Source organism: Peromyscus eremicus, chromosome 8a (assembly GCF_949786415.1).
Source record: "Peromyscus eremicus chromosome 8a, PerEre_H2_v1, whole genome shotgun sequence".
Taxonomy (NCBI): Eukaryota; Metazoa; Chordata; class Mammalia; order Rodentia; family Cricetidae; genus Peromyscus; species Peromyscus eremicus.
In genome coordinates, this window is record NC_081423.1 from 20,890,517 (window position 1) to 20,907,456 (window position 16,940).

Sequence of the window (16,940 nt, forward strand, 5' to 3'; positions counted from 1 at the left end):
AGTGGGGTTGGAGAAACTGGCCAGGCTTCTCGGTATGCTAAATGCTCCCCTCTCTGGCCCCTGCTCTCTGTTCACACAGGAAACACCAGGAGAAATGCAAAGGTGGCTGGAAAGGGTTAGGGGGAGGTTGGTGAGGACACAGTGAGGAGCTAGCAGCAACAGCAGGCAAAGGGTGGCCTACCCTATCACCTAGCAAGAGCAGGGAGGCGAGAAGGGTCTCCTTTTGTTCAGAGAAGGAGAAAGAGCTGGCCAAAAATAAAAGCGAGTGACAGCAAGACAAGCTAATAGCCACAGTCCCATGATATAATAGCACTTATGTGGACATGGACAAGCAAAGGAAAGGGGTTTCACCTGGTGCCTCGAATGTCTCTGTACCATTGTTAGGATATAAGCAGATTCTTTCTTTGATGTCAAGGTCAACTGTGTGAACTTAGAAACCACAATGAACTTAACCAGCAGGTGATGGAGCTGAATGACTGTCAAACTAGAAACCAGCAGAAGCAAGGGCTTTACCTCTACACCCCGGAGCACATGTTGCCCTAGCCACCACACAGAGCTCCCAGAGATGTCTTTTTCTTCATCTTTCAAATCTGTGGTGAGTGTTCACTGGTCCCTAAGGACCTGCCTGGATCTAATGTTCCAAGGACATGGCATTTCTGAGTTTCCAGGCCCTCATCATCTCTGGTACCCAGAGAAAGAGCATCTGTCACATCAATGACACCACATTTGGATCCCGCCCTTTATTTTTCTCTTGCTAAGGTGTTTAATACTGACAGTATAATAGAATAAATCACAGCCATCAGAGCTGGGAGTGACACTGGCCACACACATTAGAGATAAACAGTCAAAAATCACTCACCCATGTCTTCCCCTTTGCCCGAAGCCTCTGTTATCTGACAACACTAAGCTTGAACTCCGATTTCCATCTGGCTGCACAGATCAGAGTGCCAAAATAACCCTCTGCATCGTCCTAATGGCTGTAATGATACTCTGCTCTCCAGCAGCCTGCCTGCCCACACCATCTCAACATATGGATTGGATTGCTTCCCTCCGGCAAGTGTTGAGGGAAATATGGGTGTTACGTAGTCGGTCAACAAACAATTTGCAGCTGCTGCTACAGTCAGACCGCCGAGGTGTAATTCTCTTTCCGCACCTTACATACAAATTACCTGGCCTACATCGAGCAACTCAACCTTGGTTGTCCTTGAGCAAAAAGGTAATCTTCCTGTACCAGCTTCATAGAGTACAAGGAAGCGTATACTAACCACTCAGAAAATTCTAACCAATTAACATTACTTTCGCAGCTCTCCGTGTCAAATGTGATCAGGTGAGTATGGGGTGCTGTAAAAGCATCAGGCAGACCCATCATGAGGAAGACAGAAAACTCCAGAAGAACCATATTCTAAGAGTGTGGCCTGATCAGTGATGTGAACGGTGGATACTTTAAAGATACCATTCTTATTCTTATTCTTCTTCCTCCTCCTCTCTCTGATGGTAGACTGATGCATGTAATCTGCATGAAAAGTATTTATACTCCTTAAAGTGATTGATGGAAAATATTATTAAAACATTTTTATAAGTTATTTGATGTGATGCTTCATCTTGATTGTTGATTAAAAGTGGAACCTTCTAAGAGACACACCTGTGGATGGATCTGTGATGGTGTTTCTTGGAAGGAATAACTGAAGGGGGTAGATGCTCCCCCAGAGTGGGCAATACATTCTGGTGACAGCCTAATATTAGGAGACCCAAAACTTGCTTTTTGCCCGCCTGCAGTTGCATCTACTCTGTTGTTGCTACTGTTGCTCTTAGCCTTCGCTGGCATGGGAGCCCAGTTTCTCGGGATTGACAATGCAAAGTGAAGAGCAGTGGCTCTTCAGAAATCCTTGAAGACGTTAGCCCCTTGGATCTGCAGAAGCTGCTAGCCTAACACGCTAAGCAGCTACCATGCTCTCAGCCTCTCCAGAATGGAGGCAGTCAATGCTGGACTGTCCAGCACACCATTTTCTGACTACTGATTATCCTGATGTGAAAAATTAGAGAAGGAACTACCCATGAGCATTGATAACATTATTGCTGGATTTTGAAGTAGTTAGAGGATCAAAGGGGTTAACAGAAAGATGTTGTAAAGGTGTTCTGATATCGGAAGCTGAGATTAGGGCATGTGCTATTAGTTATATTTTGGTTAACTTCCCAATAAATGCATGATATACATGAAAAGAAATGAAATTCATGTTGTCTTTCTTTCAGGTAACATGCAGGGCCTGTCCTAGAAAGCGTTCAAGGTATCCAGGCTCATAGGTGCAGCTCACTGTATTATGGATGAGAGTGAGATGGGTCTGGGAAAGCCATCACAAACTGGAAAATCTTGCCTTCCAATGATCATTTCCCAAACTCCACTAGTAGAGGCAAAATGGCAGGCCTGAGAGGATAGGGTGTTAGGTAGGGGGATACAGATGGAGGCTTTGGGAAGAGACACCTTCCCTCCAGACTCTGGTACTTGACAGGAATCCCTTGTTCAATACACATTGATTAAATATCCACAAATACTGTGCTGGCTGCTGCTGAGGGAGCAGGGGCATGGTTGTGGCCCACAGGGAACTTATGGAGTCTGTGTATGGCTTCCTAGTGTGTACTTTGTGAGATCTGACATGGTGACTTCAAAGGGGAAAACAATGGGAGACTTCTTAGGCATGTCATGAGAAATCCCTTATGAACTGAAGACACTATCAGGAGCTACAATGCCAAGCAGGCAATTTTAGGTTTTTACAGTGTTTATGTGACTCTGAAACTATTCTAAAATGAAAAGCTTATTAAAATTCTCCTAAAACCCAACCAAACCACATATGTAAACAGAAGGGCACAAGATTCTTTCTGTAAAACAGTCTGAAACGAATGGAAAACCTTATAAAGTTTAGTTATATTTAGTAAGGATTAAATTGTTGGTGCAAGTCAAGCCCCATGCTTTTTCAGTCAACCTGCCATGTCCTGAAACACAGGCACCACACTGGCAGCCTCGGGAAAGCCACTGCCCTGTAGAATCTTCTCTTGGCCCACACAGTGACTCTGAAAAGGAATTAGCTGCCACTTTTCTTAACCTGATTGACACTGTTAGCAGAGACTGAGGCAAAGTCTTGGGAACAAGTCGATCCATTGGGAAAGATTTGAAAGAGCAGAGTGAGGGACAGGAACAGAAGCAGGGGAGGAGGGAAATCCAATTCAATGATGAGTCACAGAGCTGCTCCCTGCCTTGAGGACCTCATAGGAACGGAACTAGGACTCACCATGGAGCCTTGGGCCCTGCATGGCAGAATGAAGGAAGGCTATTTATCACACCTATCACAAGTTCACCTTTTAGTTTCTCAGCTCAAATAAAAAAGCCTCCAGCTGTTGTCGCCCTGAACTCCTGGACTTCATTGTCCTGCCCAGGAGTACATTCAGCCCCTCAATAGCAGGAAAGACCAAGGCAAGAAATGAAGTCAGGATGTCACTAGAAGCTTACTTTGTTCTGTGAGTGAGCCTTCTAGGAACGTTTAAAATCTAGAAATTCCATGAGCAAATTCTAGCTTTCCTCTTTTCATCAGAAGTTGGAAGATCTAGTAGAATTAAACCAGATTTCCACAATGAAACCAATGTGCCTTTCCTAAGAGGTACTAATTCTGGACATGTACGCTCCAAGTGAGAGTACTCTCCAGCATGCTTGAAAACCTAGTCTACTTCATCTATCTATCTGACCTGCCTAGTCCCTGTGATTAGGGGACATTCTGCCTCTGTTGTAACTACCCTTACTCTTAATACACACTCACTCCAGAAAGGAGGTAGAGACACACTACATGTGACACCCTTCCTCAGCATCTTCACTTTTCAATCTGAATGCAACTAGCCTATACTTCTTCCCATGGAGATACCAAATTCATCATCGCTGCTTTGACTTTGAGGGTGTTAGATCAATTAACATAATTAATTGATTATGAACTACATCCCCAGCCAGGTGCTCAAATTAAATCTCCACTTACAATGTTTAACAGCAAGCAAGAGGAGGAGAAGCAGAGTGGATGGAAGAATCAGGCCACCTGCTTCTCCTGCCTCAAGAGCAGTGGAGTGGAGCATGGCAATAGACTCACTTGTATTGCTTCTTGGGATGGCACATGGCGGGCCACAGTTGCACTTGGGCTAATGGAATATATAACTTGAAACCCAATAAAAATTAGGGTTGATCTAACAAATCTATACTGATAGGCTTCTAAATGAAAAATGAGAGTCAAAGTCACTACTCTACTAAGAACAAGGCCTATAGCCCTGAGAGTGCCATCAGTCACCAAAGAAGGGGCTAGATTAGGAAGTGTGTCTGTTCAGGCATAGGATGATGTACTCAAATTTGATTTATATAAAAATATAGTCCTTAGAAGCTAGAGGGATAGCTTAGTTTATAAAGTGCTTGCCTTGTGTGCACATGAATCTGAGTTTGATCCCCAGATGACACTGTAAGAATGCCAGTAGTGGCGCCATGTACTTCCAGTTCCAGTGCTGGGGAGGCAGGCGAGGGTCAGGAAGCATGGTCTAAGCGGTGTGCTCAGTAGGACGAGAGGCTCTGTGTTGAAAAATATTTAAACCTGAGCAGGACCTGAGGAACCATATGGCAAGTAGCTCTCTCTCTCTCTCTCTCTCTCTCTCTCTCTCTCTCTCTCTCTCTCTCTCTCTCTCTCTCACACACACACACACACACACACACACACTAAATAAATTAAACAAATGAACAAATCAATATAATATTTTAAGTATCCACCTTTTGGGCATCCTTCATCCCACCCCTCACATGTAGGAAGCTGTGATGTACCTGGTCTTCAGGTGGGCTTCAAACACTGGGCTTTTTAAACTCTCCAAGGCAGCAGACACCCCACCACCAGTCCAGAGACAGAGATGTCCTGGAATGTGGCCAGGTTCACTGCCTCCTCAGTATTCAGCTATTACAACTGGGTAGTGTGTGATGGTCTCCCTGCTGTTCCATCTCTGGCTTTCCAAAGCAGAAAGTGTTAACTGGGTCAGCTCTGTGAAGAGCTTTTGCAGTGCAGACAAATGTCAGGGGACAAGCATTAAATGAAATGTCACTGAAAACTAAGGAGAATTTGAACCCAAGGCTGCCAGGTGAACAGGGGTCCTTTTAAATCTGATGGTGAGTCACCTGAATCCACAGTCATTTGAAGACAGATTAGTTTGGCCTATGGATATTTCTGCTGCAGTTGCCTGGATTTTTCTTTTTAGGACATTACAGTAATACTTGCCCCACCCCACCCCCCCCGGGCTTTTATCAATGTTCTACCTGCAAAAACTAGATCCATAGAAACAAATTTAACCCTCTGGAATTACTTTCCAAATACATTCAACATTTTGGTTCAAAGTGCTACAAATAAAATCAGTGCTTTAATTCCCAGCACGTGGGGCAGACCTTAACCGCACAAGGACACACCGAGAAGCAAGCATTACCCAGTCAAGGTGGCTCTAGACATAGGGGAATTTAAAAGAAAGTGCTTCAAACTATTTTTAAAATAAAATGCATCCCACTGGGACTGCAATCGCCCAAATGCCGACTATTCATAAATCAGGGAACAAAGAGAAGCTTCACATTCTCCGTCTCTGGCCAAAGGAAAAGAGAGAGAAGTAGAAGAGGTTGAGCTGAAAACACAATACAGCCCACCTGACTCTCTCTGTTGATTCTTTTTCATTCTTGAAAAGATGCTTCTGTCTTGGGGAAAATGCATTAAGCATAATGCTCACAGTAACTTTGGCAAAATATTCCAAATATTATAAAAGGCTGTTGAACATTATTAGATAAGTCTGTGCTGCAGTTATTTTTAATATCTTTGTGCACATTCGATATTTGCTCTGATGGTTCCCAGCAGAGATTTATGACTGAAGGAGACCTGACTTGAGGTTGAGAGGGGAGGAAGGCAGCTCGTGCTGGAGGAATATCGAGTCACTTGGTAGAGTGAGAGTCTGACTACAGCAGCAGAACCAGAGCTTGTGAGGCGTGCATGCCAATGAAGGTGCTCACGGAGTGAACGAGAACATGGATTCATTCTGGGGGACATGCTACAGCCCCCTCCTACCATATCTCTAGGGATGCTTCTGGGATTGCCAGAGCTGAAAATTAAATTATAAGCCTCAAACATGACATTGAAAATGTAATGTTTCCTTTAATACTATCAGTGTGGTGACTCATCAGTTGGTGGCGTAGCACTAGCCATGAACTCAGCCTGCAAAGCATAATGAGACAGACTCTGACCACTACTCCATCCTTCACTGTGCACATTTTTCTCAAGTTTCCAGTGAAAAAGTGGTATCCATTGCTGAGCCTATATACTCTGAAGTTCTTCCACATATGCAACAAAAGAGGTCCCCACTACATTTGTCTCTATCATTTCTATCTCTATTCCTCTCTCTCTCTCTCTCTCTCTCTCTCTCTCTCTCTCTCTCTCTCTGTATGTGTGTGTATCTGTCTCTTTCTCTCTGGTTCTACCACTATACCTCTGAAGCATTACAGATTAGATGCTGGGCTAGGGGGCTTTGACCATTTAGGCAAGTGCTCTATTTGGGAGTCATGTCTTCGGTTTTTCAACTTTCTACCTCAATCTGTGGGCTAAATAAAAACATACTTTGGAGACAAATAAGACCTATGCCCATTATACTTGTGATTTCTGGCTTAGGAGACAAAAATCAGACTGACTCTAATTATTGAGATAGGAAATAAAACTGACATTTGGAATAAGAAATCAAACACAGCCAGGCACAGTGTGAAAAGTACAGTGAGGCTATTCCAGTGCCTCATCAAGGTTCTTTTCTTCTTCTGTCCTTTGATTGTCTGAGTCCTCATGGGATCTCCTTATTTTTTGGCACATTTTGCCAAGATGATCACACCAAGTCCCAGGAGATTATTAACTATCAACTCCTCCATCTCTATACTTTCTATACGGCTCAGGCTTCTCTCCAGGACATCAAAAAAATTGTACAGATAACTGCCTGTTAGACATCATCACTTTCATGGTGTAAGAACACCTTGAGTTCAAGGGGTCACAGTCTCACAAACCATCTTAACCCACAAGCAAGTTCATCTTCTGTTTTAAGCCCTGGGGATTAGCACCAGCACAGGGAGAACTGGAAGAATTGGGAGCTGCGACAACATCCACAGCTCTCCTTTTAGCCTCACTCTGCTTGTCCCATGCCATCACTTCCTAGAGAGTCTTGCTTTAATCTTCCAAGCATCTTTAGTTTTCCCATTAAAGTTGCCAGCAGGCAGATACAAAATGTTTATTCACTTGTGCTCAAATGTACACACACACACACACACACACACACACACACACACACACATACACACCACTGCTCAGAAGTTTGAAGTTTGGGCCTGTTTTGTGCATTGGAATACACATAATACCATCTTTCTCAGAGCTTTCCTTGCCATAGACCCACTTGAGGTACTCTGCCTATACTCTTGCTGTTGACACAGGCAGGCAGCTACCATGATTGAGGAGAGTATTCCAAATACTTAGAGCATTCTACTTCTATACTAAGGTACATGTCTGCCATTCCAGAAAAAATTGAAGAAGCAATCCATGAACTTCTGTTTCTGAGGTTATTTACAAGCATTGACCTTTCCAGGCTCTTAAGGAAATGGCATTACAAATGCAGTATTTTCCTAAGGAGGAGAAATCAGCCATCACCAACCTGAGTCCCAGGACAACAGATATATCGCCACATGTGCAGCATCATGAAAAGCCAAGTCCAGCCATCCCTGTGATCCCGGTTCAGGCCAATAGGTTTGCATGCTTAAACACATTATCTCTCAATGCACCCACTGGCAATCCTGTTTCCCTGTGACATTTTCTATAAACAGAAGCCAACGCAAATGTCCTAAAATGCCACTAAAGTCTATTTCCCTCTACCACCCCAGCTCCTTCACTCCCACACGTTTGGCTAACACAGATTTTTTTAAATCCTTAGGACAACCAAACCCTGCTACTTCTGGCCTTTGCATGTGTTTTTGTTGTTTGTTTTACTAACCATTCTCTTGCATCATGGATGGCTCATCTCTTATTTGATGCTCAAGGATATCACAGTTTAGGGGAGGCCACATCTTTCAGGATGATGTCTCTCAACTATCCAAAGTTTTCCTTTCCATAGGGCTTATCATACTGTATCTAATTATATATCTATTATATAATGCCTCTTCAAAACTGCCAACCTTTGTTGGACGGTGTTTTTACCCATGTATTGTTTTTTCCAAAAACATAGTTTTTATTATTATTATTATTACTATCTGGTGGTTAATTTGAAGAGATACCCTAAAAAGGCAGTGTTTATAACCTACAGCAATGTGTAGTATACAAAACACATCAGGGGAAGGCCTTAGGAAAGGGGACATCTAAAATTATGGAACAGATGTATGTTGCTAAAACATTGCTAGGTTCTCATTGGAAGACAAAACTTTAAGATGAATGAAGAAAAATTAATGGGCATGATGTGGTGACCATCAACATCAAAAAGTCAAGAAGAAAGACATCTTGGAAGACTACCTACAAAAAAGGCTTGTGGTACCATCTTGGAAGACTACCTATGATAAAAAGGTTGTGATACCTTTCCTAAAGGCTGGGCAATTAAAGCAATGCAAATGGATTTTGAGAGAAAACAAATAAGTTTGTAAATTAAATAGAAAGAAATATTCACAGGGACATTTGCAAAGTGCAAGTAGTATTTGGAAAAACATCACAGGGAGATCTCAGTGCTGAGCATCGATGACATTGGGACACCTGTTATGAGGTCAGTGAGTTTTTCTTTCTAACTTTTGATAGCAGAACCTGTTTTTCCTACAAGTAATCCTATTATCTCAGCTTTAATAGAAACCTACTTGCTGTTATCTAAAAGCACAAGAAAGGTCTGAGTTTCAGAAATATCCCACCAACATCACAGAAAATTTATCAGAACATGTCCAATGACTAGTCTAGCTGAAGGTTTCTTGGCAATGTTCTGCTGAAGGTTGGAAAACATTGTTTTAAAAAGGAAAGGCCCATTTTTTCATAGTGTTTCCAAGTAAGAGGACTTTGACAGGGAGGTCTTCTACAGATATCTTCAGGCAGATTTCTCTGAAGAGAGAAGCCAAACAACAACAACAACAAAAAAAAACAAAAAAAAAACAACAAAAAAAAAAAACAAAAAAAAAAAAAAACAACCAAGATAAGTGTGGTGTGAAAGGTATTGCTAGGTCTTCTAGAAATGTCAGTCAAGACATCTTTCCTCATAAGCTAATGAGAGTTGGGACAGCACCACTTGTAACTAAAGTTGTCTTGAGAAATAGAAACACTATCCTTTGAAGTGCTATAAGTAATAGTGTCTTAAGGAAAGCCCTAGGAAGAAGGGAGAATAAAACATTGGGATGAAACTCCAAGGACTGAGAGCTCCACAGACAATGAATGAGAAATGGAAAATAAGTGGAAAAAATTTACATCTAAAGTTGAATGTGAAGTTGCCAGTAGTCAACTGTCTGATGGATAACTGCTGGACCAATGCCTGAAAGACTGAAGTCACTGGAAAATACATACCTATTCCTAGAAGAGTAATGAATACTAACACTAAAAATACAGAAAGGATCAACTCAAGGAGACAAGGTGCCTAAATTGTAAGTGGTGAGAAGGTGTTAATTTTCATCATGGATTATACAGATTAAGTTTTTTCTTAATTAAACTCATTCCTGAAATACACATTTATTTACATATCATAAAATTTACATCTCTATAAAACTGTGTCCAAGGACCTTACCATACAATATTTCTTTCAGCCTTTTTATTTGCAATGTGTAAACTTGTTTGACTAGTGTCTTTCTTCCAGTGTGTTGGAATCAATTGACAGTTGTGAGATGATTTCATTCATTCATTTAGAAAAATTGGGACATAATGTGTGAGTTGTGTTCATCTTTGGAAACAAGAGTTATAGTCTACAGGGAGTCAGCCTCACTCTTTCAATAAGCTGGAAGAGGAAGAGGGATTCTCGGTTTGAAGATGTCATGGCGGTCAAATGCAAGGAAATGAAAGATTTCTGCTGTCTAAAATATTAGGAATGTCAGAGAATGGATGATTGCTACTTATACTAGTCATAGGAGGATTAAGATAGTAGTCATTGTAATATCTCCAGTTGAATTTATGAAGGGCAGCATCCATATTATGACAAGTGCACACCTGAAGGAAACAATTCCAATATTAATAATTGGTTGAAACTTTCCAAAATAAAGGAAAGTGGCAGTCTTTTTTCAGTTTGATGCAGGTCACTCTGGTACTACACACAGTATTGTCTATCATAAATTGTATACATAGATTCTGCATTCTTCATTCTATTACCACAAGCCTCTTACATGAAGCAATAAGAATCTGAGTTAGTCAACCAGGATATTGTAAATTATGTAATACTGAAAGGTCATAGAGGCTTCCTCATAGAGTCCTTCAGACCTTGTAAAACAGCAAGACAACCAAAAAAAATGGAAATGCTATATTATTCTCTGCTGTATTATGAAAAGAAGTATTACCTAGGGATAGTAGAATATATTTATGGCAATCTTCTCAAGTTACATTTTAGTCTTGCAAATAGTACCCGAACCCTCCAACCTCATTAAAACCTAAAGGTTGTTCCATATAGCTAAATAAAAGTGCTGGGGTTTCCACTTCACAGCAATGATTTTAGGATATTCACAAGAGATATTTGGAGAGATTTGTGGACAGGAATTCTTACAGGTTTCCAATGTATCCAAGGTATCCAAAGTACCTTCTCTATCTAATGTCAGCTAAATCAATACAGATAAGTGTCTCCAGCTTGCTAGTGGATCATAAATTTCTGGTTCATTAACATGGGCTACATTTATGTTATGCCAAATTACACAGAGCAAAATTTATTGCATAAATTATTTTAAAGATATCAGAAGTGAGAATATAGTTTATAAAATACCCAGACAAACTTAGCTTAAAATGTGCATATGTGTGTTTACACATTTCTAAAGTACATTAGTTAGTGACATATATTGTCTTTTTTAGAACTGACTGAGCTAATAAAAGCAAACTTTCAAAAATCCAATTTTCCCTAATTCTTTATTTAACCTTGTCCCAAACAGCTTGAGATACACAGAAGAATTCAATCTTGCCCTCCCCCCCCCCCCAAGAGACTTGAACTACTAACTAGAAGGGAAGGCTTTTTGAGGAATAGACACCAGAGTGAATCTTTTGGTCCACTGGGCACAGCTTTACACAGCAAGCTGCCAGTTCTGCTTAGGTAACCAATATTGTTCATATCCTAAACTTACAGCATTCTTGATCACCATTTCAGGTTGAGAGGTTGGGCAATAGGTGATGACTACAAGGAATGGTAGGGAACCTCTGCTGGAGGCTAGTGTAGTTTTCCTTCCTAGCAAGTTTCCTATGGCTCATTTAGTATAAAGGTGCTGTAGGAGGGATCAATGCCAGGAAGTCTAAAAGAGTGGTGCTTATAGAATAGAATTGCATAATAGGGTTACAGACCATGAAGGCTGGGGCTTGAGGTAGTAGTGACTTCCTACATGATTAAGAAAAATTTCAAAGTGCTCATCCATAAAGAGTTGGAAATTGAACATCAACCGTCCTTCCCACCAGATTTTAGAGGTCTAATCATTGGGTTTTGTTTGTTAACTCAAACATAGTTCGTCAATATGACTCATTATATGTGAAAACTGTCTCCACTTCTTATGTACCTGACCTTGGATAATTCAGTTAATCTTTCCATGACTCAGTTTCCTAATCTATTAAAAAAAAAGAGGGGGGCAGGGGAGAATGAGCAACACCTTACAACATTGTGAGCACTGAGTTTATACAAGTCAAATGCTTGGATTGGCACTTAACACAATGTACTCGAGGACTGGTAGAATTCTTTTCCTCTTGTTGCTGTTGAATGTTAACTAAAACAATGTACTCATCCTTGTGGAGCACAGAACGCAGACAAAAGGTGTAGTCACATAGATATGCAGAAGCAGAAGGAATTCAGGTCTGAGGTAAGGTTCCTAAGCCATGCAGAACAGCTGCATATCACACTGCTCTGCACCGGAACTTCACAGTCCACAAGAACAGGCTCATGCAAACTGCTAGGGAACTTGGCCGACCTCCATTATTCAAAGTAGAACCTGTTTCCTGAGAGGCAATGGGGTTCAGTGCAACCAGGTGTCAGACCACTGTTTACTTTTGTCATGCGCATTAACTCCAGAACTACTTGAATGCTATTTAGTGAAGGATTAGTCATTTACTAATTAGTAATTACTCCAGTGGCCACAAGACCTAAGGTCAGCAATTCTCTCCCTTCACAACAGGAGAATGCACCACACCAAGGTGGAAACCAGACAGGTAATTTACATGTCTCTAATTTAGAGGAGAGATAATGTTAGAAGAAGGCAGAGAAGGCATCTGTGTTGGAAACAGAGTACAAGCAATTTGACAGGAGCTTCCAACGCTTCTCCTGGGGACGCCTGGCCCATTTCTCCTGCTGGGATATGGCCTGTTGTCCTGTTTGATCTCTCAGCCGGCCAGCTTGTGGAGCTGGATAAGGTAGGACCCTGGACCCCCACATCACTTTTATTGGATGGCAATTCTTTTCTATGGGAGCATCTGGAGAGCCAACCAAGTGTGTTTGCCAAACTTGCTTGTATGTGAGAAGCATGTTTGTTTTATGATCAGTGTCTTGGGTTTTAAATAAAGAGACTGTAGGAGCTGATCCCACTATGATCCTTGCTAACGTGCCTCTAGGCTAATAAGTACGGAGATGATCCTGCATTTTGATTTCATGAATAAGAAAATAAACTGTAAAAGGCATGGCATTTAAAAATTATTGTTATTACTGAGTATAAAATTTATTTTAACCCTCTCTGTAGTGGTTCAGTCACAAGCTGCATGTGCCACTAGCCAGATTGTATCTCCAGTTACTCCCCTCCTTAAATATGCGTTTATTTACTTCCTGCAGAGTTCAATTTTAGAACCCATCAAAGTAGATCCACTCAGCCTCTGACTACATTTTCATGCATAAATTCATAGATGCCTTCAGAAGGAATTGCACTTACATATGCAAATACTTCCCAATGCCTTTTCATTTCTACTTTTGGACTGCACAGTTTTTAATTCATGCAAACACATTACGCAAACAAATATGGACTCAATAACAACACACGGCATGTGTGAATTGTTAATTGCAAAGCCATGAGCTTGATACGGCCATGCTACTTCCATTATTATCATCAATGGAGGGACCCGTGATGAAACAGGAAGAATAAAAAAAGTATACTGGAAAATAAAATCCCAGCACTTGATTTTGTGTGATGTAAATATCAATAAGGAACAGGGTGACAAGCAAATCCTCAGCTCAACAATAACCTGGAAGCTGCAGCTTGGTTCATGATCCAGAAGCCAAGGTATACCTTCCATGGGGTTAAGGAGCAAGAGCTTCGTCTATTTCAGCCTAGAATTACAGGACACAAAAATGACACAAAAGCCATGACAGGAAACGGAATCTTTCAACCACACTGCAGGTCTGCTGCACTTTCAAAAATGTGACTTTATTTTAGCAATGCCCTTGGACACGATGGCAGGCATCCTAATTTCTCTGTGTTCATAATGTGAGCTCTCTGCTCATTAATTAAACGAGGAGTCCTTCCCGTTTTCCTTCCACTCCCCACTGTCCGCTACGTGGGGCCAGGTGTGAGCTTAATAAAACAAACCACATGTTGAAGTTACTCACAGATCAAAGGCATTTAGTCATCAGACAGCCCTGTCTTCCCCTGGAGCATCAGTACATGTCATTTTCATGAAGAGGATGCAGAGAAAAATAAGACTAAAGATCAAATAAAAATTGTTTCCTACAAAGGTCTACAATGACAAGAAAAGCAATTTCAACTGTTCATTGATTTCTCAAAAAATATTTTGTTAAATACAACAGGAGCAAGGATCAAATGGGAGTATCTGAACTTATTCTCAGAACAACATCTGGCCTGTCCATTTATCAATCTTGGACACTATACTACTTAATTGCACATATGTACATTTTTCTATAAAATAAAAAAGTAAAATATAAGAATATGAGGAATCTAAGAAGCCAGGGGTGGATTCCATGTGTGGTTATCTCTTTATGAATTAAATTCATCCCAGTCTTTGCTGCCGAGGACAGAGAAAGAAATCAGGAATCGGTATTACAAAACAAATGATGCACTCACCCAGCTGGACAGGGCCAAGTCCCCGGGTGCTTGCTGGGTGACCCCACCTAGGGCAGCTACTGCAGCTTGTGCATTCACTTTTAGTTTTGCTGAGCCATGACTGTGACCAGAGCACACGCTTGGCCGGCATTCCAGAAGCACAGTGCAGAGCAAGGGAGACTTTGACTCTGACCTCCACACTGCTCGGCCTCAGTTCACATGTCTAGACAACTGACAGTGGAATCCTGCATGGCTACTGGACATGAAGAGAATGCCAACTGTTTGTGTCTGAGAGAGAAGTCTTCTTAAATCAACCGAGGCGTTGCAATAAAAGGTCTTGGTAAGGGCAAAGGCAGAACTGCTTGGGTGCAATTGGACTAAATGTTTATGTTCCCACTTAGACTCTGAAACATGGAAATAAAAACAGAACTTAGACTTGGCATCACACTGTGTGTGTGTGTGTGTGTGTGTGTGTGTGTGTGTGTGTGTGTGTGTATTTCTTACTATTATTGTGCCCAGGAAGTGCTGAAATGTCTTTTAATACATATACATCATTTATTCAAAGTGAGTATGACTGGGAATGCCAATATGTGGATGGAGCAGTCAAACTGAGTTCTTAGAGGTTTAGAGTAAGCTTCAAAGAAGAGTGGGAAATCACCAGATCTGCCAGGCAGAGATTTCTGTCTCAGCAATACCTTTTATGAAGCCAAGGACGTGCGCCAAGTCACACCTTAAGAAACCTATCATGGCGGTTCTCTGAAAGCAACTACCATATTGTTGAGGAATCTAGTGTCCAGGATAACAAAAAGGGGCTTTTCGCCCACAGGAATTAGATAGGGCAAAGGTTTGGTTTTACCCAAGCATTTGTTGGATAATTGCTTGCTAACTTGCCTTACTATCAGTGTTTATCAACTTCAGTCATCACCATTCAACTGAGCAGGCCAGGATTGGGGCTGGAGTCTAATGGGTGGGCCAGAGCTACCTACCTTGTCTGGAAAACTCATCCGATTCCCGGTGTACCAGGTCTGTGACTCGGTTTCCGTAGTGCATTCTGCTGTCGTGGTCATAAGCCTTCAGGGTCTCACTGGAGCTGTAGGACTTCTGTGTGGGCACACGGCAGTCTTCACTGTCCAGGGAGGAGCTGGTGTAGCGACACTCCTTGCCACAGCGTCCCCTGGTTAAAGAGCGATGTCGTCGGTCCTTTACGTCCATTATTCCAGATGAAACAGAACTCCACGACTTTCAGAAAGGGCAGGCTGGAGTATTGGCACCTTTCACTTTAGCCACCTAGAAGCATAAAAGTAACAAAACAAGTAAATAACAAGTAACAGACTGTGATTACAAGCAGTGAGGTCTTCCTTCAGTTCTGACTCAAGTGAAAACATAAATGGGAAACTTGCCAGCGTGCACAACTTCTTTGGGAAAAGCTTTGTCCTTAAACCATCAGTCTACACAGAACTCTAGACAATCAATTTATTTTCTTACTGTTGAGTTTAATAGCTATGAGGGAAAGAAACAACAAAAAGCCTCATTTCCCGATTGTATGTGCACAAATAAAGTGATAAGCCTGTCACTTGGGTAGAAGATCTAGTTATGAAGTCGATCAAAACCAAACTGACTTTGTTCTGTTTCATTACTGGATGTTTGTTTGTTTGCTTGTTTTGGTTTAGAAGGATTACTGAGAAAATAAATATCAAAAGAGGAAGAAAGGAAGGAAGTAGGAAGAAGAGAGGATGATAGGGGAATGAAGGAAGGAACAAAAGAAAAAGTGAAGTATAGGAGCACATTTGAAAATATTAGTGATTTGTTTTGACAACAGGTTATTCAACTAACATTAAATTGCTGCAATGGACCTGGAGAATAATAATAATACAGGTGTTGATGACATGTAAATCATCTTCTGTGTGTGTGTGTGTGTGTGTGTGTGCATTCACACATGTGCAATCACACAGTAGACTTTTGGAGATCAGAGACAGCCTTGGGTATCGGTCCTCTGCTGTCTTTCTCTGTTTTGTACTCCCAGGCTAGGTGGGCCGTAAGAGGCTGTGTGTTCTCCTGGCTCCACCTCCTATCTCTCTGAGCCCTGGGAGTGCTATGGTGTCCAGGTTTATACAGCTTCTTGGGATTCAAACTCAGGTCCTCATGCTTGCAATGCTAGAACTTTACCTACGGAGCCTTCTCCTCAGTCCATTCCTGATTTCTTCAGTCAGTCTTCAGTAATCCCCAACCCGTGTTCTCTCAGTTGGAAATCTAAATCTGAAAACAGCTAGCCACTCCTTCCCAGGGACCCATCAACAAGAGAACTTACTGAGAGATTCATATCCCACATAACCACCTCTTCATTAACCTGAATTTACACTGACCCTCCCAGGGCCATGAGGCCCATTGAAGAAAGGGAAAAACGCATGTGATAGAGAAGTGGATGGGAAGGAACGTCTCTAACATATGAACTGGCCCTTGTCCTGGCAGTGTATGCCAAGTATCACTGAGAAAACACTAACCTTCTGCCTAGCGAATAACAACAAAAATGCTTGGGCACACCAAGATCCAAATGGTAGGTTCTTACTGATTTCATTTGCCATGCAAAATAGCATGGACCACAGGGCCAGGGCCTGGACAGAATGGACAAACACAAATTTTAATTAAACTGGAAAATAAGGCCCAGAGCCAGGGTAATGATTTTTTTCCAGGCTACTGTTGC

The 16,940-nt window shown here is 41.6% G+C and overlaps 1 protein-coding gene across 6 annotated transcripts in view; it reads right to left on the reverse strand.

Annotated features, from left to right (window-relative positions):
• Positions 1–15,451, reverse strand: part of Tenm2 (teneurin transmembrane protein 2) — a 942,842-nt gene extending 927,391 nt beyond the window's left edge. For all 6 annotated transcript variants that reach the window (XM_059270357.1, XM_059270356.1, XM_059270355.1 and 3 more), the window contains exon 1: positions 15,226–15,451. In XM_059270357.1, the coding sequence (XP_059126340.1) occupies positions 15,226–15,451 (226 nt within the window). The remainder of the gene's footprint in view (positions 1–15,225) is intronic.
• Between the last annotated feature and the right edge of the window lie 1,489 nt (positions 15,452–16,940).